At 41.9% G+C, this 26,723-nt stretch overlaps 1 protein-coding gene across 1 annotated transcript in view; it reads right to left on the minus strand.

Moving 5' to 3' along the window:
- Window positions 1-23,282, minus strand: part of NT5E (5'-nucleotidase ecto) — a 124,504-nt gene extending 101,222 nt beyond the window's left edge. Inside the window, exon 1 of the mRNA XM_073589640.1 lies at window positions 22,908-23,282. Coding sequence (XP_073445741.1) covers window positions 22,908-23,228 — 321 coding nt within the window. The 5' untranslated portion in view covers window positions 23,229-23,282. The remainder of the gene's footprint in view (window positions 1-22,907) is intronic.
- Window positions 23,283-26,723: the final 3,441 nt, after the last annotated feature.

The following is a 26,723-nucleotide window of genomic DNA, read 5'->3' on the forward strand; positions in this document are numbered from 1 at the left end:
CTGACGTTGCGCCCTAGACAAAACTCTATCACATTGCATAGGTTCAGACATTTGTCCAAAAGGTGGCAACTCCTCTCGTGTAGTTTTGCGTTCACGTAAACGCCGATCAATTTGAATGGCTAATGACATAGAATCGTCAAGACCAGAGGGAACAGGAAATCCCACCATAGTATCTTTTACGGTTTCTGACAAACCCTTCCCAAAAGAGATCTGCCAAGGCACCATCATTCCAGGTAGTAAGGACCGCCCACTTTAGGAATTTTTGACAGTTTAACTCTGCAGAATCCTGACCCTGGTTTAATGCCAATAGGGCTTTCTCAGCTTGATCAATAGCACTTACAGTAGCGCTTCAACCCCAGTGGCAGTCCGTGAACACGGAGGACAGTGTGAACTGCTCTCCGTGTGCACGTGTTTAGCACGTTTTGCCGAGCGTGCGCTCCCACAAACACTGACATGCCTCCGTGTTTTGTACATGGACTGTGTGTCCGTGAAAACACATTGACATGCGCAGAGAACCATTCATGTTAATGGGTGTACGTGTGACAGTGTCTCCGGTACGTGACAAAACTGTCACTACACATACCAGAGCCACTGACTTGGGAAACCGGCCTAAGGGTGCGTGCCCACAATCAGTAAATGCTACGGTTTGGACACTGTGTACTTGTGCAGCGTCCAGCCCGTAATGTCCAGCTGTTACAGCATAGTGGAAGGGATTTAAAAAACCCAATGCCCACTATTCATCCACAGATGCCCATGGCTCACCCAAGGAGATGGACATGCGGCGAGTCTCTCAAGAACACTGCATGTTAATTTCTCTTGCCGAGACTCCACAAGAGAGATTTCACCCCATACAGTGTATTGGACATGGTGAAGACACATGGTTCAGTGAACATATGCGGATTCACCTGCGTTCAATAGACATGTATTTTTTTTTACTGAATTATTTTCTTAAGAAAATGACGTGGAATCCCTCAACATTTTATTAACCAGCAGAATGAAAGCAGACAGAAGTTTATAGCCTGAGAAAGGGTAATACCCATGAAGATTCACAGGCTATTAATATCAGCTCACAGCAGTATACTTAGCCTTTCCTGGTTATTAAAATGGGAACCCCAAAATGACCTAGGATTCCCCTATAGTTAATAACCAGCAAAGGCTAGACAGTTAGCTGCAGGCTGGTATTAATAGCCTAGGTATGGGCCTTGGTTATTGGCTCCCTCCCAGACTAAAAACATCAGCTCTCAGCCGTCCTATAAGATGCGCCAATTCTGGCACTTAGCCTCATTCTTCCCATTTGATCTGGTACTGTGGCAAGTGGAATGTTAGTTAGGGGGGTTGATTGTCAGGTGACATCAAACCTAGCGGTTAGTAAAGAAAACATGTCTATAATACGCCCCCATTACTAACCCCATAGTGATATTGTATAAAAAAAACCACACACATAATTAAGTCTTTAAATTGAAATAATGACACAGACTCCTTTAACCCATTTATGACCTTGGACATATAGGGACATCCAAGTTCGCCTCGCCGTTTGTTGTGGACTCCGGCGATGAGCCTACAACTTTTCCGGCATTATTTTGTCTGCTGACATTTTTCTCTAACAGCCGCTGGTGTAATCGCGATCCACCTGCGGCTGTTAACATTTTAAATGCCACTGTCAATCTCTGACAGTGGCATTTAACATGATAGACGGAAATGCGTCACAAACACCTCCTATAAGCACCTGTGTCACAGCGATGGGTTGGCATGACAACCCGGGGTCTGCAGGAAACCCCTGTGGTTGTCATCCCCGAACTGCTATGATTGCTGCCCTGTGGCCGGTGCTCATTGCCGACGAGAATTTTAGATGATCATGATTTTAGTTGATCAGAAGATCACAGCTTCTAGTCCCCCATGAAGACTACTGAAGTCATTAAACAGCAAAAAAAAAAAAAAATATAAAATATAAAAAAAATAAAAAATTATAAAAAGTTTAAATTACCCCCCATCCGCCCATGCAAAAAATAAACAAAACACATATTTGTCATTGCCACATTCAGAATCACCTGATATATCAATATATAAAATAATTAATTTGACTGGTAAATGGTGTAATGAGAAAAAAAATCAAAACGCCAGAATTAAGTTTTTTTGGTCACCGCAACATTGCATTAAAATGCAATAACAGGCATTCAAAACATTGTGTTCTACACTAAAATGGTATCAATAAAAACATCCGCTCGGCATGCAAAATATAAGCCCTCAACTAGCCTCAGATTACAATAAATGGAGACGCTACGGGTCTTGTAGAATGGTGAAATTTTTTTTTATTTTACAAACTTTGGTTTTTCTTTCACCACTTAAATAAAAAAAGAACCTATACATGTTTGGTATCTACAAACTCGTAATGACCTGAAGAATCATATTGGCTGGTCAATTTTAGCATTTACTGAACATGATGAAACCCCCCCAAAAAACAATTGTGAAATTGCACTTTTTATGAAATTTCACTGCACTTTTAATTTTTTTCCCGTTTTCCGGTATACTATATGGTAAAACCAATGGTGTATTTCAAAAGTACAACCTGTCTGACATAAAGCAAGCATAAAACAAGCCCTCACAAGGCTATATTGATGGAAAAGCATAAAAAAGTTACGTCTCTAAAAAAGGGGAGCAAAAAACGAAAACTCAAACTGAAAAATCCAAGTTGGTGAAGGGGTTAATTAATTTATATTTACCAAAAACACTTATACTCACGTCAACAACAAATCCACTGAAGACAATGTCTCCTGTAACAGAATAAAAATAATAAACAACAATATCCCTCAGCTGTCTGCTGAGATGATAATAATACATTTGTCCCACGACACGTGACATTTAGATGGCAGGTTATATTGTTGCATGATGCTGCTATACAGCCTGCCATATAGCAGAGACATTTCTGCGTGTGCTTGCTCAGTGCCACATGGTGAACTCTTTTCACCTCACTGATGTCACTGCAGAAAGTTCTCACGCTCATGGTGTCTTCAGAAAGGTCCTGAGAGTTCACAGTCAATTACCTCAGCTCAAATCACTGACGTCAGCATGAACGCCATTAGAAAATTTCCCACTCACAACAGTTGGATTCAGGGTCAAATTGTCTACATAATGCTGCTCTTACATGAGGTAGCAAAAACCTGCTGATAGATTCCCTTTAACCTTAGCATGATACCAAGGTAAATGATCTGTATTTTGGTGCTCCTTACCTGATTTTGTATGTGCATTAAACCACGTATTTCAGGAAATTTGAATCCACCTCAATTGTCTGCATAGCAATCTGCTCATCTCGGCAGAAGGCCAGTCTACATAGCACAATTATAATCCCTTGCATGTATAAGCACCTTTTCGCTAACATAGCAAGAAAAGCCTAATGTAACTGGGCAATGATGCTTGTGTAACTCATATAGAAAAGAATAGGAATTATAGAAACAAAGAAGCAAAGTGATAATTTAACCACCCTTTTGTGGGAGAAGTGTAGATCACTGAGTTACACTGTTTGGCCGGGGTCACACTTCCGAGTGTGATGCGACAAACTCACGCAAGTCTCTTGCATCAATACCTGGCGCTGCCGCGAGCACTCGGACTGGAGTGTGCGGCTGCATAGAAATACATGCAGCTGCCCACTCCGGTCCCGAGTGCCGGCGGCAGTGCCGGATGTTGATGCGAGGGACTCACGCAAGTTTCTTACATCACACTCGCAAGTGTGACCCCGGCCTTTCCATAACTCCCTTTCATTTCCATGAGAGTTACACAAATCGTGTAGCACAGCTGGTCTCGGCTGTGATTCCTGTCTCGGCCATAAGAAGAAGAGATGTGAATAACCCTGTAAGTACATTAGTGTCTGATGTCTGTTACATATATTAATAAACAGTGATAAAAGAAGAACTGAAAAGAAAAACTGCACAAGTGATTGTTATGAGATGATTTCCCGACAAATGTTTTGTATCATGCTGAATGTTATATACATACCAACATTTATATCTCATTCAGATGTTAGGGGTTTTTCACCTACACAAAAAAAAACAGTCTACATCTCATCAGCCCTTTCCAACCAATTTTCATCAGTGATTGGTCAGTGTGTCCGTTTTTCCATCAGTGATTTTTGCATATGAAAAATAAATAAATTACAATGCTTCTCTTATCTACAATGTTAATCGTAGACAGCACACAGAATGCACTCAGATGGCAATATGTGCTGTCAGTGACTTCTCATGGACTCGTAGACTTGGAATTTTAAGGGTATGCGCACACAATTTCCTATAGACATGTGCAAACTTACAAGATTTGCAGGAGGAAACTTTTGGACATGTCAGGGTCTTTTGCCCTGAAGCATCTTTTTTTTGCATCTCTTGGATTGTTTTTTTTTCACAATGGCTTTATTTTTAATCTTGTATTAAATAAACTAGTGATCAGTGTCTCATGAGCCCCCTGAAGAGTCGTCTGGTCACTTAAAGGGAATCTATCCGCAGGTTTTTGGTATGTAATCTGAAGACAGCATGAGGTAGGGGTTAAAACAGAGATTCCAGCTATGCTTCACTTATCCAGCTCTGTCCTGTTGTTTACTTGCAATGATTATTTTAGCACCAGCAGCTTACTATTGCTAGGACACAGCAGCACGTGAGCCCTAGTCTGACTCCGCCCCTTCAGTGATGAGCAGCTCACTGTTTGTAGGCAGTGTATATACAGAACCTAGTGTTGGCGGTGGCAACTTTCTCAGGTCGTCTTCATGCTAAATCTACAAGTTCTGATTGTGTGGGAATGGCTGCACCCAGTAATCTAAGGGCAGAACGTTGTTTTTTACACTGCAGTGTGTGTTCATTCTTTTCCGGCAGGTGATCTTGATCACTTTGTGATTTTTTATTTTTTTGCACAAAAAATTAGACAGTTCCATAAATTGTGTGGTCTATTCCTGAAAACCTTGGACAGAAAATGTATGTGAAAAATGTACGTCTGAACAAGGCTATAAGCCACAAAACAACTTAACCGAGCCTCAGAGAAACTTGTTCATATGTTCTCAGTCATTAATGGATTACAGTCATATGTAAAAGTTTGGGCACCCCTATTAATGTTAACCTTTTTTCTTTATAACAATTTTGGTTTTTGCCACAGGTATTTCAGTTTCATATATCTAATAACTGATGGACTCAGTTATATTTCTGGATTCAAATGAGGTTTATTGTACTAACAGAAAATGTGCAATCTGCATTTAAACAAAATTTGACCGGTGCAAAAGTATGGGCACCCTTATCATTTTCTTGATTTGAACACTCCTAACTACTTTTTACTGACTTCCTGAAGCACTAAATTGGTTTTGTAACCTCATTGAGCTTTGAACTTCATAGCCAGGTGTATCAAATCATGAGAAAAGGTATTTAAGGTGGCCACTTGCAAGTAGTTCTCCTATTTGATTCTCCTATGAAGAGTGGCATCATGGGCTCCTCAAAACAACTCTCGAATGATCTGAAAACCAAGATTATTCAACATAGCTTTTCAGGGGAAGGATACAAAAAGTTGTCTCAGAGATTTAACCAGTCAGTTTCCACTGTGAGGAACATAGTAAGGAAATGGAAGAACACAGGTACAGTTCTTGTTAAGCCCAGAAGTGGCAGGCCAAGAAAAATATCAGAAAGGCAGAGAAGAAGAATGGTGAGAACAGTCAAGGACAATCCACAGACCACCTCCAAAGACCGGCAGCATCATCTTGCTGCAGATGATGTCACTGTGCATCGGTCAACAATACAGCGCATGCATAACGCCTTTTTGTATGACCAAACAACTCAATCTTTGTTTCATCAGTCCACAGGACCTTCTTCCAAAATGTAACTGGCTTGTTCTAATGTGCTTTTGCAGACCTCAGGTGACTCTGTTTGTGGCGTGCTTGCAGAAATGGCTTCTTTCGCATCACTCTCCCATACAGCTTCTCCTTGTGCAAAGTGCGCTGTATTGTTGACCGATGCACAGTGACACCATCTGCAGCAAGATGATGCTGCAGGTCTTTGGAGGTGGTCTGTGCATTGTCCTTGACTGTTCTCACCATTCTTCTTCTCTGCCTTTCTGATATTTTTCTTGGCCTGCCACTTCTGGGCTTAACAAGAACTGTACCTGTGTTCTTCTATTTCCTTACTATGTTCCTCACAGTGGAAACTGACAGGTTAAATCTCTGAGACAACTTTTTGTATCCTTCCCCTGAAAAGCTATGTTGAATAATCTTGGTTTTCAGACCATTTGAGAGTTGTTTTGAGGAGCCCATGATGCCACTCTTCATAGGAGAATCAAATAGGAGAACTACTTGCAAGTGGCCACCTTAAATACCTTTTCTCATGATTTGATACACCTGGCTATGAAGTTCAAAGCTCAATGAGGTTACAAAACCAATTTAGTGCTTCAGGAAGTCAGTAAAAAGTAGTTAGGAGTGTTCAAATCAAGAAAATGATAAGGGTGCCCATACTTTTGCACCGGTCAAATTTTGTTTAAATGCAGATTGCACATTTTCTGTTAGTACAATAAACCTCATTTGAATCCAGAAATATAACTGAGTCCATCAGTTATTAGATATATGAAACTGAAATAGCTGTTGCAAAAAACAAAATTGTTATGAAGAAAAAAGGTTAACATTAATAGGGGTGCCCAAACTTTTACATATGACTGTATATACACTGGTAATAATAAGGGAATGCAAATGGAATCAGGAGCCAAATGTAACATGACCCTTTTACCAGACGTACAGCAAAATGACTACTTGTCATCACTGGGTTATGTAAAGAGCTGTGTTTGGATATACTTCAGGTTAGTGATAATAACAGGGCCTTTTCGACCTGCTTTTCTCTGTAAGGAAATCTTCCTATACAATATATCCTGCTCTATTTATTCAAGGCAAAAGGCAGGAAGCTGGATCCATTTCTTAATCAGAATTCTGATAACTGTCCGTTTCATCATGGGACAAAGAGTTGCCAACTTTTCAAAATACAGGAAATGTTTGCGTCAATCTTTAATAAAGGTTACTTTGACAACACCCTTGCAAACATCAATTTTGAGAGTGAGCTGATGCTAATATATACATGGTAATTATCGGTAAGGGGTTGAATGATTCCATTAGGAATCATAATTACCCTCTAAATGTGCGAAACAATCAAATATGAAGGATAGCAGTATGATTTTTTTTTTTGTAGCAAGTTAATTAGTTATAAAAAATACTCATATATTAAAGTGAAACACAGAAAAACACAGTAAAACAAATGCATAAAAATATCCTGCTGTAAAAATGTAACTGTCATGATCCAGGATGGGGTTTGTCTTTGGCCCGTCCTGGTCAGACAGGGGTTAATTGTTTCTGCCTCTCTCTGGCAGAGGGCGGCTATTTAATGCTCACTTGACCTAGGTCCGGTATCAGTTATACTCCTGCCCTCGGCTGAGTTAGTTGACCTCGTGCGTACATGTGCCTTGTGCCTGATAACTTGTTGCTTGTTTGGTTTTGATCCGGTTCTGTCCCTGATACGAGTTCTGACTGTCCCTCTTGTTCTGCGCTACCTCTCTGTGTATGACCCTCTGCCTGGGACTTGAATATTCTCTGCTCGTACCTCTGGTACCGCACAGCCCTCTCCGTGTACGACCCTTGCTTGTCTGACCTGCGTTTTCCTCTCCTCTACAAGTTTCCCTGCAGTAGGTACATTACATCATCTGCAACAGTAGGATGCTAAGCCCCGCCCCCTGCAGTCACATGATCGTAGGTCCTGGGACTCCTTACTATTTTTAGTGCCGCAGGTCCTGTCTGCTTGAACCATCACTACAGTATTGGACCCTGCGCTCTCCCATAGTGTGGGTAAGACACCCTGCTCTGCGTGGCAGTTTGCCAACTCTGACAGGGTCCTGACATTAGAGTCCTGACATTATAACTGACCGTTACCATTTTTTTTCTCAGCTCCCCTTCTTCTGTGTGTGATGGATCCTGTGCACGCTCTTTCTGAGCAGGTAAAGCACCTGACTCAGATGTCTCAGAAACTCCTGGGGGAACAACTAGCCCTGGCTCAGTCTCAGCAGCTGATCGCTGACAATGTGCAGGGGGTTTTATCATCGGGGGCTTGGGATGTTACATTAGTTACCGGATACCTTTTCTGGAGATAAAAAGGAATTTAAAGTTTTCAAGGAGGGCTGTAAGCTTTCCTTGTCATTGAGACCACACTTTTCTGGGGATGAAAGTCAGAGCGTGGGGGTCATTATGTCTCTGTTAAGGGGAGCCCCCCAGGCTTGGGCTTTCTCCCTTCCGACCACTGCCCCTGAGCATATGACTGTGGATGCATTTTTTGAGGCCCTGGGGCATATTTATGGTGAGCCTGATCGGATGCGTATGGCTGAGGACATGGTGATGAGCATGTGCCAGAGGAAGTGCTCAGCCGAGTGGTTTTGCTCAGAGTTCAGACGCTGGGCTGCTGAGGTCTGCTGTAATGATGCCACCCTCCAGGGCTTGTTCCGTAGAGGCCTGTCTGAACATCTGAAAGATGCCTTGGCTCTCCACCCTCCGCTTGATTCCCTGGAGGAGGCTATGACACAGGCTGTCCGAATGGATCGTAGGCTACGGGCAAGGGGAGTGATGCAGATTGAGACCCTGTTATTTTCCCAAGGAAGGGGAGCCAGTCCTACTTTGGGAACCATCGACCTCAAGGAGAAAGAAAGGAGACAACGGCGCTTGGGAAAATGCTGTTTTCACTGTGGCGATTCTGGACATTGGAAAAAGTATTGCCCCCTCCTGTCCACTGAGCAACACACGACTGAGCCCGAGTGATTGTTGTGGAGGTCACCCAGGCTCTCAGGTACCTTTTTCTCCATTTTCAAAAATGTTGCTGCAAGTGGAACTTTGTTGTGGGAGTGTCTCCACATCCACTTCTGCCTTCGTGGATTGCGGATCGTCGTTGAACTTTATTGACTCTGACTTGGTGTCCAGGTGTAAGTTAGGGACAGTTAGGCTAGAGACTCCTATCCATGTTGTTGCCATTGACAAAACACCACTGGCTAAGAATGACATCATATTTCTTACAGAGGAGTTTCTCCTTAAAGTGAGTTCCTTGCACCAGGAACGTATTTCATGCTTTGTTATGGACAACCTGCCGGCGGGATTGGTGTTGGGGTTCCCCTAGTTACAATTACATAATCCTGTGATTAATTGGGAATCTCGGGACATTGTTAAATGGGGTCCCTATTGTTCTAAAAAGTGTCTTGCTACTGTGTCTGTGTCGTCCATTGGTCTGGAAGGTATTCCGGAGTACTTAAAAGACTATACTGACGTTTTCTCCGAAAAAGAGGCTGAAGTTTTGCCACCACACCGTCCATTTGATTGTGCCATTGACCTGGTTCCGGGTGCTAAATTGCCCAAGGCCCGCTTGTATAACCTTTCGTGTCCCGATCGGGCTGCTATGAAGGAATACATTTCCGAGAGTCTCCGAAAGGGACACATTCGTCCTTCTGTCTCTCCCGTGGTGGCAGGGTTCAATCGACTTTCATTCAAGATCAGGAGTGAAATATTTATGCTTTTGGGCAGACTGGTTCATGCATTATGGTTGTACATAGACCACTGCCTCTATCATCTCTCATCCTTTGGACATGGGACTTTTTTCAACTGTACAAACTATGCAACTTCATGCTTTATGATATTTTATAAAAAAACAATGTAAGATGGCTTCCTGTGTATTATGGAACATTAGGATGCATAGGAGGAGCATGCTAGAAGCAATAGAGGTAAACCCTGTCAGTCTTCCCTTCATTATGGAAACTATTGATGTGTGCATGAGGAGAGACTCAGATGAACCTTCAAAAAACAGCTGTTTCCTTCCATGTTAGATGAGCCCTCTAGATGCAGCTATGTCCTCCTATTGCAGACTAACCCTTTAGATGCATCTATATACTTCTCCTTTATCTGAGCTGTATAATAAACAATGCACAATGTTTTTTTATTAAATGTCTTATGCATAATATTCTGCATGTCACAGTATTTAGTCTCCTGATTTGTATTTTCTTAACATGCTGCCCATTGGGATGCATTTGTGAAGTAATTTATTATTATATAGATCAGTAACTCTACTAAAAGCTAGCACACTTTCCTATAAAATGACACAACTGTACGTCAAGATTATAAGTGCTTTAGCTCAATCTGACAGTTATGTCAAGACATTAAACCATTCCCATATCTAAAAACATAGTGACTAGCTCAGAAGTGCAACTGTCTCATTCAGACCATTCTGGCAGGGGAATAACTAGAGTGTTCTCTTGCCGGCGATCAGTGTGATTGGCCAGTTAGTGTTGATTAACTGACCAATCACAGCATCAAAGCAGAGCTCAGTGCCATCACTGACCCTGGCAAGCTAATTTCTGTTACAGAACTTTGTCAGATCTGGTGATGGCCTGGAATATTGTGATTAGTCAATTTCCTAAAACAGTGACTGTTACTATGCCAGGTTCCAAAACTGAACTGCGACAAGTAAAACTGAGTAATGTTTAGGGACAATTTTAAACCCTTAATGACCACCAACAGGCCTTTTAATGGCCGCAGTTAAGGGTACTTATTCCTCAGTGCCGCTTTTTACTGGCGCTGAGAAATAAGGTTATAGCGCCCCCCAGCGTCAGAAATTCTCCGGGTTCTCAGCTACCGGGGGTAGCTGAGACCCAGGAAAACATGATTCAGTTTGGTTTTTACCTACCCTAGTGTTGCGATCAACGTTATTTACGGAATAACGGCGACAGAAAAAAAAGTCTGATTTTCACATTTAATTTCTCTCTCCTCTGATATGATCTAGCACATCAGAGGAGAGAGAAATGGGGTCCCCCAAGCCCCCCTGGTGCCTCTGGTGTCCCTGGACCCTCCTGCATCCCCCGGTCATGTCCCCTGGCTGTCGGCATCTTCTTCTGGGAAGAAAATGGCGGGCACATGCACAGTGCACCTGCTGAGATCTGCTGGCCGGCACCAGGCAACAATAGGAGATTTCTCCTATTGGTGCATTTTGATCACTGTGAAAGACCCTATCACAGTGATCAAAATAAAAAAAATAGTAAAGCAAACCCCCTTTATCACCCCCTTAGTTAGGTAAAAATAATAAAATACATTTTTTTTTACATTTTTCCATTACAGTTAGGGTTATGGTTGGGCTTTTAGTAGGGGTCATAGCTAGGGTTAGGGTTGGGGCTAGTGTTAGGGTTATGGTTAGGGTTATAGTTGGGGTTATAGCTATGGCTGGGGCTAGGGTTAGGGTTGGGCTAGGGTTAGGATTGGGCTAGGGTTAGAGCTAGGGTTACAGTTGGGCTAGGGTTAAGGTTGGGGCTAGGGTTGGGGTCAGGGTTGTGGTGTTGGGGTTAGGGTTATGGTGTTGGCTGTTAGGGTTGTGGTTATGGTTGAGATTAGGATTAGCAGTGTGTTGGGGTTAGGGAAGGGTTAGAGTTGGTGTTATAATTGGGGGATTTACACTGTTTAGGTACTTGAGGGGGTCTCCAAACGTGACATGGCACCCACCATTGATTCCAGCCAATTTTGCGTTCAAAAAGTTAAATGGTGCTTCCTCCCTTCTGAACCCTGCCATGTGCCCAAACAGTGGCTTTCCCCCACATACGAGGTATTGTCATACTCAGGAGAAATTGCACAACAAATTTTGTGGTCCATTTTCTCCTGATACCCTTGTGAAAATAAAAAAGTTTGGTTCCAAAGTATTTTTTGTGAAAAAAGTAAAATGTTCATTTTTTCCTTCCACCTTGCTTTAGTTCTCGTGAAGAACCTGAAGGGTTAATAATCTTCTTGAATGCGGTTTTGCGCACCTTGAGGGGTGCAGTTTTTAGAATGGTGTCAGTATTTTCTGTTATATTGACACCCAAACTCACTTCAAATGTGATGTGGTCCCTAAAAAAATGTTTTTTAAGTTTTGTTGGAATAATGAGCAATCACTGGTCAACTTTTAACCCTTATAATGTCCTAACAAAAAAATTATGTTTCCAAAATTGTGCTGATATAAAGTAGACATATGGGAAATGTTATTTATTATTTTGTGCAATATGACTGTCTGATTTAGGCTAGTTTCACACTAGCATTGCCAAGCGCAGCGCAGGGCCGCCGCTAAGCTCCCCCCGGCCGCGCCCCCTCTGGTCAGCTCCTCCTATGGCCACATGATGCTGCATGCGATCAGCGTACCCTATATTTAGCATTGGGTACGCTGGACATGCGCTGGTATGGTTTTGCCGGCACATGCGCCCTTTTTGCGCTGCACCGAGCGAATAAAAATGCAACAGAGTGTGTTTGGCGCACGTTGGCGTAGAGCAAAAAGGGCGCATGAGCCGGTAAAACCATACCAGCATACGGCCAGCATACCCAATGCTAAATATAGGGTACGCTGATCGCATGCAGCGTCATGCGGCCATAGGAGGAGCTGACCAGAGGGGGCGTGGCCGGGGCGGAGTTTAGCGGCGGCCCTGCACTGCACTTGGTAACGCTAGTGTGAAACTAGCCTTAACCCTCCGTCAGGAACAATATTCACACTAACTCATAATGGAACAATGTGCTTGTCAAGCACAGGCTAGAAAAATGCCTAGAATATCTAATTTTCTCAATTTCAGTGATCTAAAAGTGATCAGAGACCTTCATAGGGATGTAATAAAAGAGACTACACATTATCAGGTGCAAAACAAACCCATTTACTCAACATAAAAGTAATAACTTTGATATACACAAATTTCAAAACTCCTGGGAAGTACACTTTCATTTGTAAGAAAATCTGCCTTATTTATATGAAATATCCACAAACCTTTCTCTATCCATTCATAAAACAAGCTAAATAAACAATAGTATGACTAAAAACATTACATACCAGCATTATAAAGTGTGATGTGTTCGGGACCAATGAGCCCGAGAAGCAAGCACAGCTATATCTTCCTTCCTGAAGCTCTGCAGACCAACTGTGGTATCAGGTTTCACACAGCAGCTAGAGCCAGGAGACTATCTAGAGGGAGGGGGTTTCCTGAAAATCTGGTGAGAAGGGAGAAATGAAAGTAGAAGAGCTGCGCCTGTCAGATCCATTGTTCCTGACGGAGGGTTAATGGCACAAAAATGAAAAGTTTGAAAATTGCAAAATTTTCAACATTTTTGCCAAATTTCAGTTTTTTCCATAAATAAACGCAAGTCATATCGAATAAATTTTACCACTAACATGAAGTCAAATATGTCACAAAAAAACATTCTCAGAATCCGTGGTATCCATTGAAGCGCTCCAGAGCTATAACCTCATAAAGTGACAGTGGTCAGAATAGTAAAAATTGGCTTGGATCTGCCATATGTCAGAGCAGACTCATCTTTTCGAGTCTATTTCAGTGGAAAAAAAATTGAGTCCCTTATGGATAATCTGTATAGCATTGGATTTTTTCTAATATATTGCCATAATCAATCTAGTAAACAGCATTTGGTCCTGTAAATGTTAATAACTCGGGATGTAAAAAATATACCATACGGCCCTCCACATAGCTAAAAATCATCCGTTCTTTCAGGATGTAAATCGGATGATCGTGTGAAATATGGCTGGGTTCACTCTGGCGTTTGACATGTCATATTTCTGCTCCATTATGGAAACAGAAAAGTGGAACTCCTGCAAAAAATAAAAACATCCCATGATGGATAAGAAAAGGCACGGGACAGATCATACAGTTGTGCTCAAAAGTTTACATACCCCGGCAGAATTTTTGGGTTGTCATTATGATTTAAAAAGAGGAAACACAGTAGTTTGACAATAAATGGCTTCACCCAACCACTAACCATGAGTGGAGAAAAAGTTTTGGTGTTATCATTCATATTCTCTGAAAAAAGGCCAAGAAAGCAAAAGTTCTGCTGTGGTATGTAAACTTTTGAGCACAACTGTATTAGCTATAATGGGGTGTGATTGATTTCTATTAGGGTATCTGTCAACGTAATGGAAAAAAAACCACATCATGCTGGGCGTCTACTTCCAGTAAGGATACCAGAACTTGTGACAGAATGTAACAGACGTACGGATGAACCTAGCTAACCTTGCATCTTATTCACATAAATCTCCTGTAATTATAGGCAACAAGTCAGTCCTACATCAGTAAGTGACTTCGTTCCCTGTATAAGGCTCCTTCACACGGCCGTATTTTGTGTCCGCATGTGGTCCATTATTTCAGGACTGCAAATACTGATAAATTGGGCATGACAGGTTGCCAAAGATTTCAGTTTCCCATGTAAGCCTTTTGGCTAAATAGTGAAAATATGACATCGTTATCTGGAAATAAGCTCCCTTCTAACCACAGCAGCATTTCGGACTGTAGGGTAAGCACATGGCGGGGGGCAGTAAATGGCTGACGTGACTCACAAGCAATCAGCACTGAAATACGTCTGCACAAGTCCTATTTTAATTTGGCAGCACAGCTGTTTTCCAGATGCCTCGTAAAAAGAAAAAACCTATTCGCATCACTTTAAAAGTGATTAAGTTATGTATTTACTTGTCATATGTCTTTCAAATCGGCAAGTCACTTCTCTCAATGAGCTCCCTCAGTAAATAAGAAGTGCCAGAGGCATGAAATGGAAATCAAGAACTGGTAGTGCCACTTCTCCACCTACTTCCCGTCATGTCCTGCTGGATAGGCAGTGGTGGAGGTGCTCTGATTCATCTGTTTCTTATATTCTGCAGCACTTTGTACGGTATGCACACACAGAAAATATACTGACATCCACTCCAGACAACCCCAGGCACGAGATGCATACAGATGAGCATTTCTTCCTTCACTGAAAGAAATCTTCATTTGGCATTACATTCATTTTCCAGCCTTACAAACAGATGAAAAATACAATTTCTGACTCAGTATAGTGAGGAAGAGCACATGCCAGGGACTCTCATTATACTATGTATTCAGTCAAATGCACAAGCATCTGGAAATGAACTGGAGTCTGCTCATTAGTATCTTACGTGCTTATCAACATAATGCTAGACGTACAGAACTGTCAGCACTGACGCTAATGCAAGAGGAGAAGAAAAAGGAGCATGGACAGCTGGCACCATTATTGATCCAATCATTGCTGAAAAGAGCTATGAAGGGATATTTTTATACATTTTAAAGGGAATAAGTCACCAGATTTTTCTATGTAATCTGAGAGCAGCATGATGTAGGGACAGAGACACTGATTCCAATGATGTATCCCTTACTTGGCTTCCTGGTGCAGTTTTGAGAAAATCTCTGTTTTATCATCTGCAGAGCTTCCAGTTCTCTGTATAACCCTGCCCACACCACTGATTGACAGCTTTTTGCCTATGCACAGTGAACACATAAAGCTGCCAATCAGTGGTGTGGGCGTGATTATACAGAGCAGGACTACAAAGCAGTAGACAACTAGTTTTCTAGTGATAGTTTGCTGCTGATAAAAAACTGATTTTATTGAAACTACAAGAAGCAGCCCAGTAAATGACATTGGTGGAATCATGGTCTTTGACCCTATATCATGCTGCTCTCAGATTCATTGACAAAACCCTGCTGACAGATTCCATGTAATATATAAAAGTGTGAATAATGTCCCCACATATAGTACAATATGAGCATTTGACTATCCACACTGTTCCCAGTGCTGCTTTAATGGCCATAAGAGTCCTTTCATTCTGTGTTTTGCAGTGTGCTGCTTGTGAACTTTGACCCAAATTCAGTAAAATGGTGCATAATGTTTAAGGAATTTGGCAGAAATTAAGAGCTAGGTTTTTTGCTCTATTGTATCTTTTATCATGCAATATTTCACAATCCTTTCCAGTAAGCTTTACAATGTTACACATTTTGTATTCCACAGAACTACAGAAGTACCACTGCGAAAAAATTTGGCAATGTTTTGAAAAAGTCATAAATTAGTCACATTTTTTAAAAAATTCTGTGGAAGCATGGTTAAAAAGCAATGTCTGACTTTCCTTTGTTCATTTTCATAGATTTTTGACTTATTATTACTTTTGTCAGATTCAAGTTATTTCTGTGACCATTGTGGGATTTTCTGTCATTAAACAAGGGGTACCAACAATTTTGACCACGTGTGTAGGAACAAATTTTGAAGCCATGCCAGCGTCACTTGCCTTTGTCAATATGATGCTCACTCTGTACACTGTCATTCTCCATAGATTTACAATATAAAACTGGCTGGTATATATGGAGCGCCCTGCAGGGCCGGGGGTTACTCGGTACCAGGCCGGTCAGTCTCTCAAAAGGGGATGTCACGGTGGCAGTGACCCAATCCGTGGCCCTGGGGGTCCAGTAATTAAATAGTGGATAGTTATGTGGTGTTTAACTGTGACGCAACCCATGGTGTTCGGCAATAGGTGGCCGACGCTGCGGTTTGGGTCCTCTGGGGCTGATGGTGATGCAGCAAAGATGGTTCAGCTCCCCACGGGTAGAGCGGGGCCCCAGGGCAAATATATTTGATTGTTCAGGTGGTGGTGAACGTTGAGGTGCAGAGAACAAGTGAAGGACACAGAGAGGTGCAGTTTTCTTTACCTTTTACTTGAAAGTAGTAGCAATCTGGGGTACCACATACAGATGATGGGTTGAGTCCGGCTTGCCTGGAGGCATTCAGGGAATCCACCCTGCCAGGTGGGGTTGGGGACCTTCCTTCTGCGCTCTGTTTTTGGGTCCCTGCTGCTTGTAGCTAAGCTGCGGCCCTCTCCTGTATGATGATCTCTAACCTGTATGACTGACAGCGTGAGTCTATATCACGGGTACTGTCCTTTTCACTGTCAGCCCCAGGTTCTTGGTCTGCTGCCGTGCCTTCAGGTATTCAGTGTGTCCAAGGAACTTGCAGTCCCCTGTACTCCAGATTCGGCTGTCAGGGTGTACAGCTCCTGCCTAGCCAAGGACTCTGGCGTCCCTTTTTATATCAGAGCTTCGCTCTGGGGTCAGTTATACGCAATTTTAGTTCCCCCAGATCCTCTTGTCTCTGCTCCTGTCTTTTTTCTCTTCACAGACCAACTTCAACTGTCTCTAACTGTCTTGTCATGAGCTCCAGCTGCCCCCATTTCTTTGACAACTCCCTTGTTTACTCCCTCAGCTGACTTCTTACTGACTCACTAACCCCACCTGCTGGCCAGAATTTATAAGGAAGCTCCCCTTTCTGACCTGCAGCAGGAATTGTCATGTAACCTGTGTTACCAGGCATGGGGACCCCCCTCCTGCCTCCAGGCATGATATCACCCCTTAGAGGGAGGCAATGTCACTATGGCAACCAGACTCTGGAGTGCCACATATACATCTCTTAAAACGGTTGTCCACCAAAGAAAAACATCTAGATCTGTATATAACTGAAATATTTTCATCTTCCTAATATTTTTTAATTATCCAAACTCCACTAACTGCTTCACTTCTATGTTGGGTTTGATCCAGGAGAAAGCTTTCCCTGCATTGTTGCCAACTGGTTTTCCAATGTGTCTGTAAAATATATTGGCTGCCCAGAAAAAATAAAAAGTCATGTCTGCAACCCTGTTCCTGTGTAGATAAATACCTGGTAATTTGAGTGAAGGGGACTGGCTCATTTCAAAAGCTAAGCCATAATGCTTCACAGTGTGTGAGTGCTAACGGAGAATGAGCTAGCTAGCCAGCCCCTTCACACATATTACTAGTCAAGTGCCAACATGGTGGCAGCTGTGGAGTTAAGCATTTTACTTATGCATTGTTTCTATTTATCAAGCAGTCTGTTTTTTTTGCAACATCCATAGATGTACAGAAATGCTGTAGAGAAAGTGATGGCAGAACTAATCACAAAAATCAAATCAGAAAACATGCGTCAGCATTTTCTGATATCTCTGTATTTACATAAAATTCACATAAAGCCAACATAAATTGTGTGGAGCTCAGAAAGAGACCGACTAACCGGACACAATTTGTGTATGGAAATTCAGTATTAGTTGTGTATATATCCATTTTAAACATATCTAAAGATCTTTTTTTCAAGATAGGAAACACCATAAATTCTCTGCTTCTCTTTACATAGTTGTGAATGAAACAAACTGTTTGAAGCCACTACTAGGGGACACTCACTGCCTTGGATGTATAAAGCAGCACCAAAACCCAATAAAACCTGTAATAATCTATAAACACTAATCTCCCCCCTGTGGTGGCTGCAGGAAAATGCTATATATCAAAGAAAGTAAAGGTCTGCGTGCCGATTAACAGTGACAAGTTGTCACGATCCATTTTTGGATCTGCAGCAGATCTGGATTCTCGCATATATACTTTTTTCCTTTCATGCCATCGGGGGTTAATGTCTGTTTCTTTCCCCGGTGGCCACTGGTGTAATTACATTGCTGCTGGTGAGTTTGCTGATGCAGGTGGTGGCCACTCTCACCTTCCTTTAAAAGGTCAGCTGATTCATCAGCTGACTGTTGGTTATACAGGTCCTTTTGGATACCAATCATGCTGAAGACAGGAGGTTGCTGGTGCAGTGGTGCTTCAGCTGAATGCTGATATCTGGTGCCTTACTCTTCTGTGCAGTGCATTGCAGCAGAGAAAGCTAAGTGTGGTTTTTGCTACCCTGTTCCTTTTGCTGTCTGTCTATCCTTACCTTGTGTTGTATTAGTGCAGCGGTGGGACCAGTGTCTTCACTTGCCAATTACCTACTTAGGGATAGGTGCAGAGCAAGTGAGGGCTAAGGTATCCTGCTCGGTGACAGTTTGAAAGAAGCCCTATAGGGACATCAGGAAAGACCAGGACACAGCCCTAGGAGAGTGCAGGAGGTGTCCATTCCCCGTTCCCTCAGGGCCCACCATTGTAATTGTCTTCCCTTGTTTGCTTTTCCATTTAGTGACCAACCGATTGTTGGGTCGTGTCACACAGGGCCAGTCACTTCGTGACATAAGTGTGGTAAGCGAGTAAAATACGATTTTTGTCAAGTAGCATCCATATGCAATGCGTTTTTAACATAATCTTTTACATACTATAATTCTCTATTTTATTTAATGCTAGTTTACAAACTAATAAAGCAATTAGATAGAATAAATAGGATGGATGTCTTGTAGATATTTAATGTTCCAAGTCCCCTTCAGATAATAAAGTAGCTCACTTTCGTGCATTTCATTTGTCACTAAAGGGTGTTTAGCCTTATTAACCTTATTAAATGAACAATTAGTTAAAAAAAATGATTTGGGATCCCCCTTGTTTTTAATAACCATCTGAGGGAAATCAGTCAGCTGGGGGCTGGTGTTATTATTCTGGGAAGGGGCCAATACCCATGGAGCTTTCAGCCTAATAACAGCTCACAGCTGTCTGCTTAGCCTTTACTGATTATTAAAAATGGGTACACAAAAAAACTTACTGCTGTTTCTCATGCTGCGAGCGGTGAAGTCATTAAGGTTACCACAGTTCACACGTTACTCTTAGTCTGTTCCAGCAGCCGTGTTGAATGGTCACATTACTGATGTGACCACTCATCACAGTCTCCCAGTAAGGGATCGTCGTGGGATGTACATATTATAGATTTATGGTTGACCCCTTTTGGATTATTTTATTTTTTTATGGTAATAAATAGGTAAAAGAGGGTAATTGTCAGGGAGTGCTTTTTACAATTAAAGGAGTTTTCTGCGTGTGTGTTTATTTCTTTTTACTATGGGGCTAGCTATGGGGGTGTCTGACAGACAGCTCTCAATTACTAACTCCTGGGCTTGATGTCAGCAGACATTATACAGCTAACATCAACCCCAAAACCATTACTCTGATTGGCACCACACCAAGGCAATTGGGAAAAGCAGAGGCTAAGTGCCAGGATTGGTACATTTAATGGATTTGCACCATTTCTGGGGCTGCTGAGGGCTGGTGTTATTAACCTGGGAAGGGGCCAATATCCATGGCCCCTTCCCAACCTATTAGCATCAGCCCACAGCTGTCAGCTTAGCCTTTTCTAGATATTAAAAATAGGGGGATCCCACATGATTTTGTTTTGAGTCCCTCTTTTAATAACCAGTATAGGCTAAGCAGGCAGCTATGAACTGTTATTAATAGGCTGGGAAGCTCCATGGATATTGATCCCCTACAAGAACAATAACACCAGCCCCAAACACTCTGCTTTCCCTAAGTTGACTATTAAAAATAAGGGGAACCTTGCACCATTTTTTACTTTGAGATGTGTCGGTAAAAATCAGATGTGGTCTGTATGCCATGCAATTTTTTTTCTCACACCCATTCACTTTCATTCTAGAGTATCATCTGATATACGAAGTCACTCGCAGCATGCTGTGATTTTTATCTCAGTGCAATCCGAACTGAGAAAAAAAATTGCAAATGAGCAGGGACTTATAGAATAACATGTCAGAGTAAAATCTGATTTTTTTATTGGATTGCACTAGTCCAATTTATACACATATGAGAACGAGCCCTAAAACTCATTCCAAAGCCTTGATACATGATCATTAGTGCTTATAGATGCCTTTACTTAATTTGTTCCAAATTTATCAGTCTTGTTGTTTTTTTTTTTCACTTTAAAAAGCATTGAAACACGTAGTGGAATAAAAGAACCTTTAAAATTACTACAGCAAGCAACTCCTATTTCCAGCAGTGCAGCCACTTTTTAATCATGTTTTTATCCCTACTTGGAACATTATGTGGTAGAACCTTCCCCCACCAATGGGGCGATGGCAGCTGGTATCTAAAGCCTTTATAGTGGTTGTGTCTCACACAACCACCCCAGGTGATCACAACTGATTCATATTTTTCTACCCTCCTCCATTAGGGTTTTACTCTAGTGTGCTTGTTTCCCCCTACAGCACTTATTTTCCTCAAAATGTATCAAAGTATTACACAATGTTTGATAAGCATGGGAGTGTCATGTCAAAATAAATAATGACCAAAAACTGCATGTGACAAAATGGGCAACTTTTTGTTTCCATAATACTGGCACAAGAGCTTTGATAAAATATACCGCCTATAATAGAATATTAAACTTCTACCTAGAAATGTTACACAACTTTTTACACCACCCTGTTACAAGAGTGAGTTTGCGCCTTTAATGCAACTTTTTATAAGTTTTATAAGTTGCAATGTAGAAATCTGGCTAATTCCTTATTTACATATCTCTTTACGTTCCCTTTAGTGAGAGTTCCAAAATGAGCACACCAAAATGCACAACTTTTCACTCTATAAAACTAATGTCAAAGCCTTGATACATGAGTCGACCACTAGTGTTGTGCGAACGTACTCGGGTAAGGCCTATTTCACACATATGTTTTTTGCATCAGCAGCAATCCACGAAAATGGCGGGACACGGATCCACAACCGTTTTCAAAGCAACGTGTGCTACCGGACCGCTGCTTTGACGGATCCGGGGAAGGCAGAAATTTAAAGGAACCCGTGCCCGGGGTGGAGAGAGAGAGACACAGAGAGACAGAGAGAGAGAGAATTTTTTCATCTGCCAGAATTGGATTTGGGGTTAAATTTCCGGCAAAGGCATTCTTCCAGGCATGCGCAGTGTACAAATGCGGATCCGGCCAGCAAAAAAACATTTCATTGTCCGTCCAGTCATGTCAGCGGACGCCAAAATTTTGGCGGATCCGCAAAAAAAACCGATCCAACAGATGACCATCTGTCAAGATCCGCCGATAATGCTAGTCAATGGGAAAAAAATGGATCCGCCAAGAAAAATGGCGGATCCGTTTTTTTTGCAAAACGGCGGATTTTGACTGATGGAGACAAACGGATGTGTGAAAGAGGCCTAAGGTGTTATCCAAGCAAGCTCGGGTGGTAGCAGAGTATCTTCAGTGTGCTCAAATGCTATGTTCTAGTCACCTTGGCTGCATGTCTCGCAGCTGTTCAGCAGCTGAAAAACATGGAGGGGTTGCCATGTGTTGCGGCTGTCGAACAGCAGTTAGACATGCAGCCGCTGGGACTAGAACAAAGTATTCAAAGACTCTGAAGATGCTCTGTTAGTACCCGAGCTTGCTTGGATAACACCTTATCTGAGCACGTTTGCTCGACACTAATGATCACCAGTGGTTGTAGTTGACTTAATTTTCTCCAAATTTATCAGTGTTACACAGTGTTTGATAAACATGGCAAGAGTGATGTCAAAATAAAATATGCCCTAAAACGAAATGAGACAAAATTTACAACTTTTTGATTCTAGAAAACTGGCAAAAAAAGCCTTGATAAATCTCACCATAGTACCCAAGATCTTCCTCTGGTTTCCTAAGTGGAAGCACAGATAACACATTGTGATTTCGATGAGTTTTGTACCTTGAAATATAAATAATTCATGGTCTCTATCACTACAGGGGATATGAGAATTTACAGTCCTTGAATCTTTTAGTGATACATTGTTTCCATTGTTGGCAAATTCTAAGCATTGCACTCTGCTATCAAGCATAAATCCCAGGGCATGCAGGTGAGATACAGTGACTTTAACAATCATGAATCACAAAGGAACACAGTTTCACTGATACTCACACAATTCATTCTTTTATGAAGTAATTGTGTCTGGATAAAGATTTGTCCACAGTAAAGTAGGCTTCAAGAAACACTAAAATTCACCTTTGAATACTCTGTCAAAACAGTCGTACACTATAGGAATGTTTTGTGATGTGCATGCTACAAGTTCACATAAATCTGTACAACATCTCGCACACTTGAAATGAAATTATGCTATTTTTGTTGATTCAAGTCTGTCTGTAACTTTATACTTTTTGGCAATGCACATAAGTATGAATGTACCTAACAGAAATACACGTAAAAGGAAATGTTGGAAAATGTGACTCTGGCCCCAGGTTCAAGCTAAGTTCTTTTCATGAGACTTTGCACTGTGTCACACACAACCACACTTGTGTTCGTCTTTATGTGTGCTGTTCAGGGTTCTCCACTGCCTCAGCTACAAAGGTAAAGATAATAACGCTATATCTGTCACTCACCATGACATCGTAGTTTAACTGGTTCATGAAATACGCAGCTTCTTCTCCCTTATAAACATTGAACCATATTGTCCCCTGATACTGGTCACCTCCATCCAATAAAAGAACATTACTATGGCCGGCACGAATCTCCTTGATTTTTGTGAGTCTCCTGGCCACCCCTCCGTAGCAGTCCGCAGGGTCGCCACATTTACCGGAGTCTTTGTTGGTCTGCTCTATTCGAGCATGGACATCATTCGTATGCAGGATAGTGATTTGAAAGGACGCAGAAACAGCGCAAAGCTCACTGCAGAGCAGCAACAGGACAGACACAAGCTGCATTACCACCAGCTGGCAAGTGCACGTCTGGAGACTCCTTGTGCACTGATCTGGCTGGCTAACATAAAGTTCATTTCATTCACAGAAGGAGGGGACTCTACATAGGAGGATCTGGGAGGTGTTCCTTCCCAAACATAAAAAAAAGTCAGTGTAATTGACTTCTCATGTTTGGTTCTTAGGGTTTTTTTTATTAGTAATCTGTACAGTGACGTAACAACCCTCAACGACTTCATAAAATTGTATGGTCTGTGTTCTCAGATCAGTAACTAAAAAAAAGTAAAGGTGTCAGTGGCCATAGACATGAAGCTTTGTCCATGTAGAGCAAAACTTTTTTATTCTTTATTCCGTTATATCGGAAGTTCAAAGTGACGACACTACAACTGAACATTATCATTGTCCTATCGGGCAGCAGAGAAAGGATATGGAAATTTTTTAGACAGTGATGGAATGCTACTGTAGAAGATGTTTGCCTTTGTAATATCTCTGTCGTTGATGATCAGTGTTTCAATCTTCACTTTCACATGCATTCTTACTAATTTATATCAACAAATTTGTGTATAAAGCTTGACTTGAGCAACACTAAATTTACATCTTAGGAGCAAGAAAGCACAAGCTGCCTCTGGTAAAATTAGGATCAAGAGGCGTAAATGTAACAGATAAGAGACCTTGCACTGTGTGGACACAAACATTTACCAGGAATAGCTGACTGCTTATGTAATATATACAGTATGTACGCCATAGATCAGGGGTGAGGAATTAATTTCACCACGGGGTCAGATGACCGACCGTGAGTGTTGTGGAGGGCCAAAGCAACAAGCCAAACCTAATTCTGCAATTTATTATTATTGTTTAAATTAGTTTTTATCAATGAATATTCAGCAGAATTAATTCTGTTGACTAGTTACTAATGCTAATACATGTTACGACAGGGCTTATTGTAACATGTATTTTTATCAGTAGCAGCTAATCAAAACCATGTAATTTACTGCTCTTTATACTGCTCCTGTTATTCCGCCCTTGTACCTTGATCAACAGCTCCCAATACAATATAAAACACAGTCCTCCCACAAAGTATGATATTCCTACACAGCTTTCCAAAGGTTATAATGTCTCCACGAACATCTCCACATAGAATAATGTCTCCACAAAGCCCTAAAAGAGAATGATGTCACTACAAAGTATTTCACACAGTATGATGTTCCATCAAACAGGATAATGTCTTCACACAGCCCCTCAAACAGTATGATAGCCCACAAAATGTCACTCACAGTAAAATGTTCCCACAAAGCCCCCTGCATGGTATGATATCTCAACCTTACAATTTCCACCATGTAGTATGATATTCCTATAAAGCCTCCCAAGCAGTATGATGTCCTCACACAACTCCACACACAGTATAATATCCTCACAGAGGCCTCTACGTAGTATGATGTCCCCGCACAGCCCCCCACACAGAATAATATCCCCGCAAGCTCCCCACAAAGTTTGATTCCTCACAAAACTCCACACACAATATGAGGTCCCCACCCTGCCCTCACCCAGTGTGATGTTCCCACAAAGCTCTATAATCAATATGATGTCCCCGCACAACCCCCATGCAGGATGATGTCTCCACAAAGCTCCCAACAAAGTCCCCACATAGTAAGATAACCAGTCTTTTTCACAGTAAAATATCCACACAAAGCACCTTACACAGTATTTAGTCCTCCTTCACATTATGATCTCCTCACAAATCTCCCCATAGAGTATGATATTCCCACAAAGCTCCCAACACAGTAAGATCCTATAAAATGCCCTGCACACAATTTGATGCACACAGTATGATGTCCCCTCAAACAGTATGATGTCCCTGCACAGCCGCTCCAGCAAAATGATGTCCCCTCTAAGCCCTCACATGCAGTATGATGTCCCCAAATAGCTCCACCCAGAGTATTATGCCCTCACACAACTCTCCATGAAGAATGTTGCCTTCATGAAGCACCCCACACAGTATAATGTACCTACAACACCTCCCACACAGTATAATATCCCCACAAAATATCTCAAACAATATATCTCCCACACAGTCCCCACAAATCCCCACATGCAACTAAGACATCACTATAAAGCCCCTCAAGCAGTCTTATGCCTCCTAGCTGAGTATGATGTATCCACAAATCCACTATACAGCATGATGTCCCCACAAAGCCCCTCACACAATATGATATCCCCCACACAGTCCTCATAAATCACCCCATACAGTATGATGTCTCCACAAAGCCTCTGACACAGAATAATATCCTGACACAGCTCCCATGCAATGTGATGTCCCCACACAGACCCCCAAGCAGTATGATTACCACACAAAGGCCAAATGAAGTAAGATATAACCACAAACCCACTCATGCAGTATGCTATCTCTAAAGCCCCCAAGCAGTATGAAGTCCCTTCACAGACCCCAGCACAGTATAATGTCCCCACAAAGCAAGATAAACTAACAAAACCCTCTGCACAATAGAATGTCCCCACAAAGCAACTTTCACATTGTTATGTCCTCCCTCACTTTTTGATATCCTCACACAGGTCCCCACAAAGTATGATGTCCACACATAGCTCCCTACAGAGTATAATGTCTCCACAAACCTCCCAACACAGTATAAAGTTACAAAAAAGGTCTGCACACATTATGATGTCCCAGCGAACTATCATACACAGTATGATGTCCCCACATAGCCCATCAAACAGTATGATTGCCCCACTAAGCTCCCACACACAGTATGATATCACCACAAAACACTCACACAGTATAATGTCCCCAGACAGCTCCTCACAGAGTATGACGTCCCAATGCAACTTTCCACAGAGTATGATGTCCCCACAAAGTAATTCAAACAATATCATATCCCCCACACAGTCCACACAGATTACACCATGCAGTATGATGTCCCTATAAAGCCCCTCACACAGTATGATATCCTGACACAATATGATGTCCCCTCACTCTGTTAGATATCCTAATGCAGCCCACATGCTATGTGATGACCCCATACAACCCTCAAGCAGTATGATGTCCACATACAGAATACATGCAGTATGATATCCCCACTCAGCCCCTCATGCAATATGTCCCCACATAGCACCCATGCAGTATGATGTCCTTTCACAGACCCCAGCACAGTATGATGTCTCCACAAAATACCTCACATATTGTGATGTCCTCAAAATGCACCTCACACAGTATGATGTCCCCACAAAGTCTCCAATACATATGTCCCTACAAAGCACTTCACACAGTATGATGTCACCACTCAACCCCTAAAACAGTATAATGAACCACAAAGCCCTTCCACATTATAATGACCCAACAAAACAACCAACATAGTATAATGTGACCTCATACAGTATGATGTTCTCTCAAAGCATCTCACACAGTATGATGCCCCATAAAGCTCTCCACAGTACGATGTCCCCACAAGGCCCCTTACACAGTATGTCTCCTCTATACAGTCCACATAAATC

This window comes from Dendrobates tinctorius, unplaced genomic scaffold (assembly GCF_039654945.1).
Source record: "Dendrobates tinctorius isolate UK_male_01 unplaced genomic scaffold, ASM3965494v1 ptg000111l, whole genome shotgun sequence".
Classification (NCBI taxonomy): domain Eukaryota; kingdom Metazoa; phylum Chordata; class Amphibia; order Anura; family Dendrobatidae; genus Dendrobates; species Dendrobates tinctorius.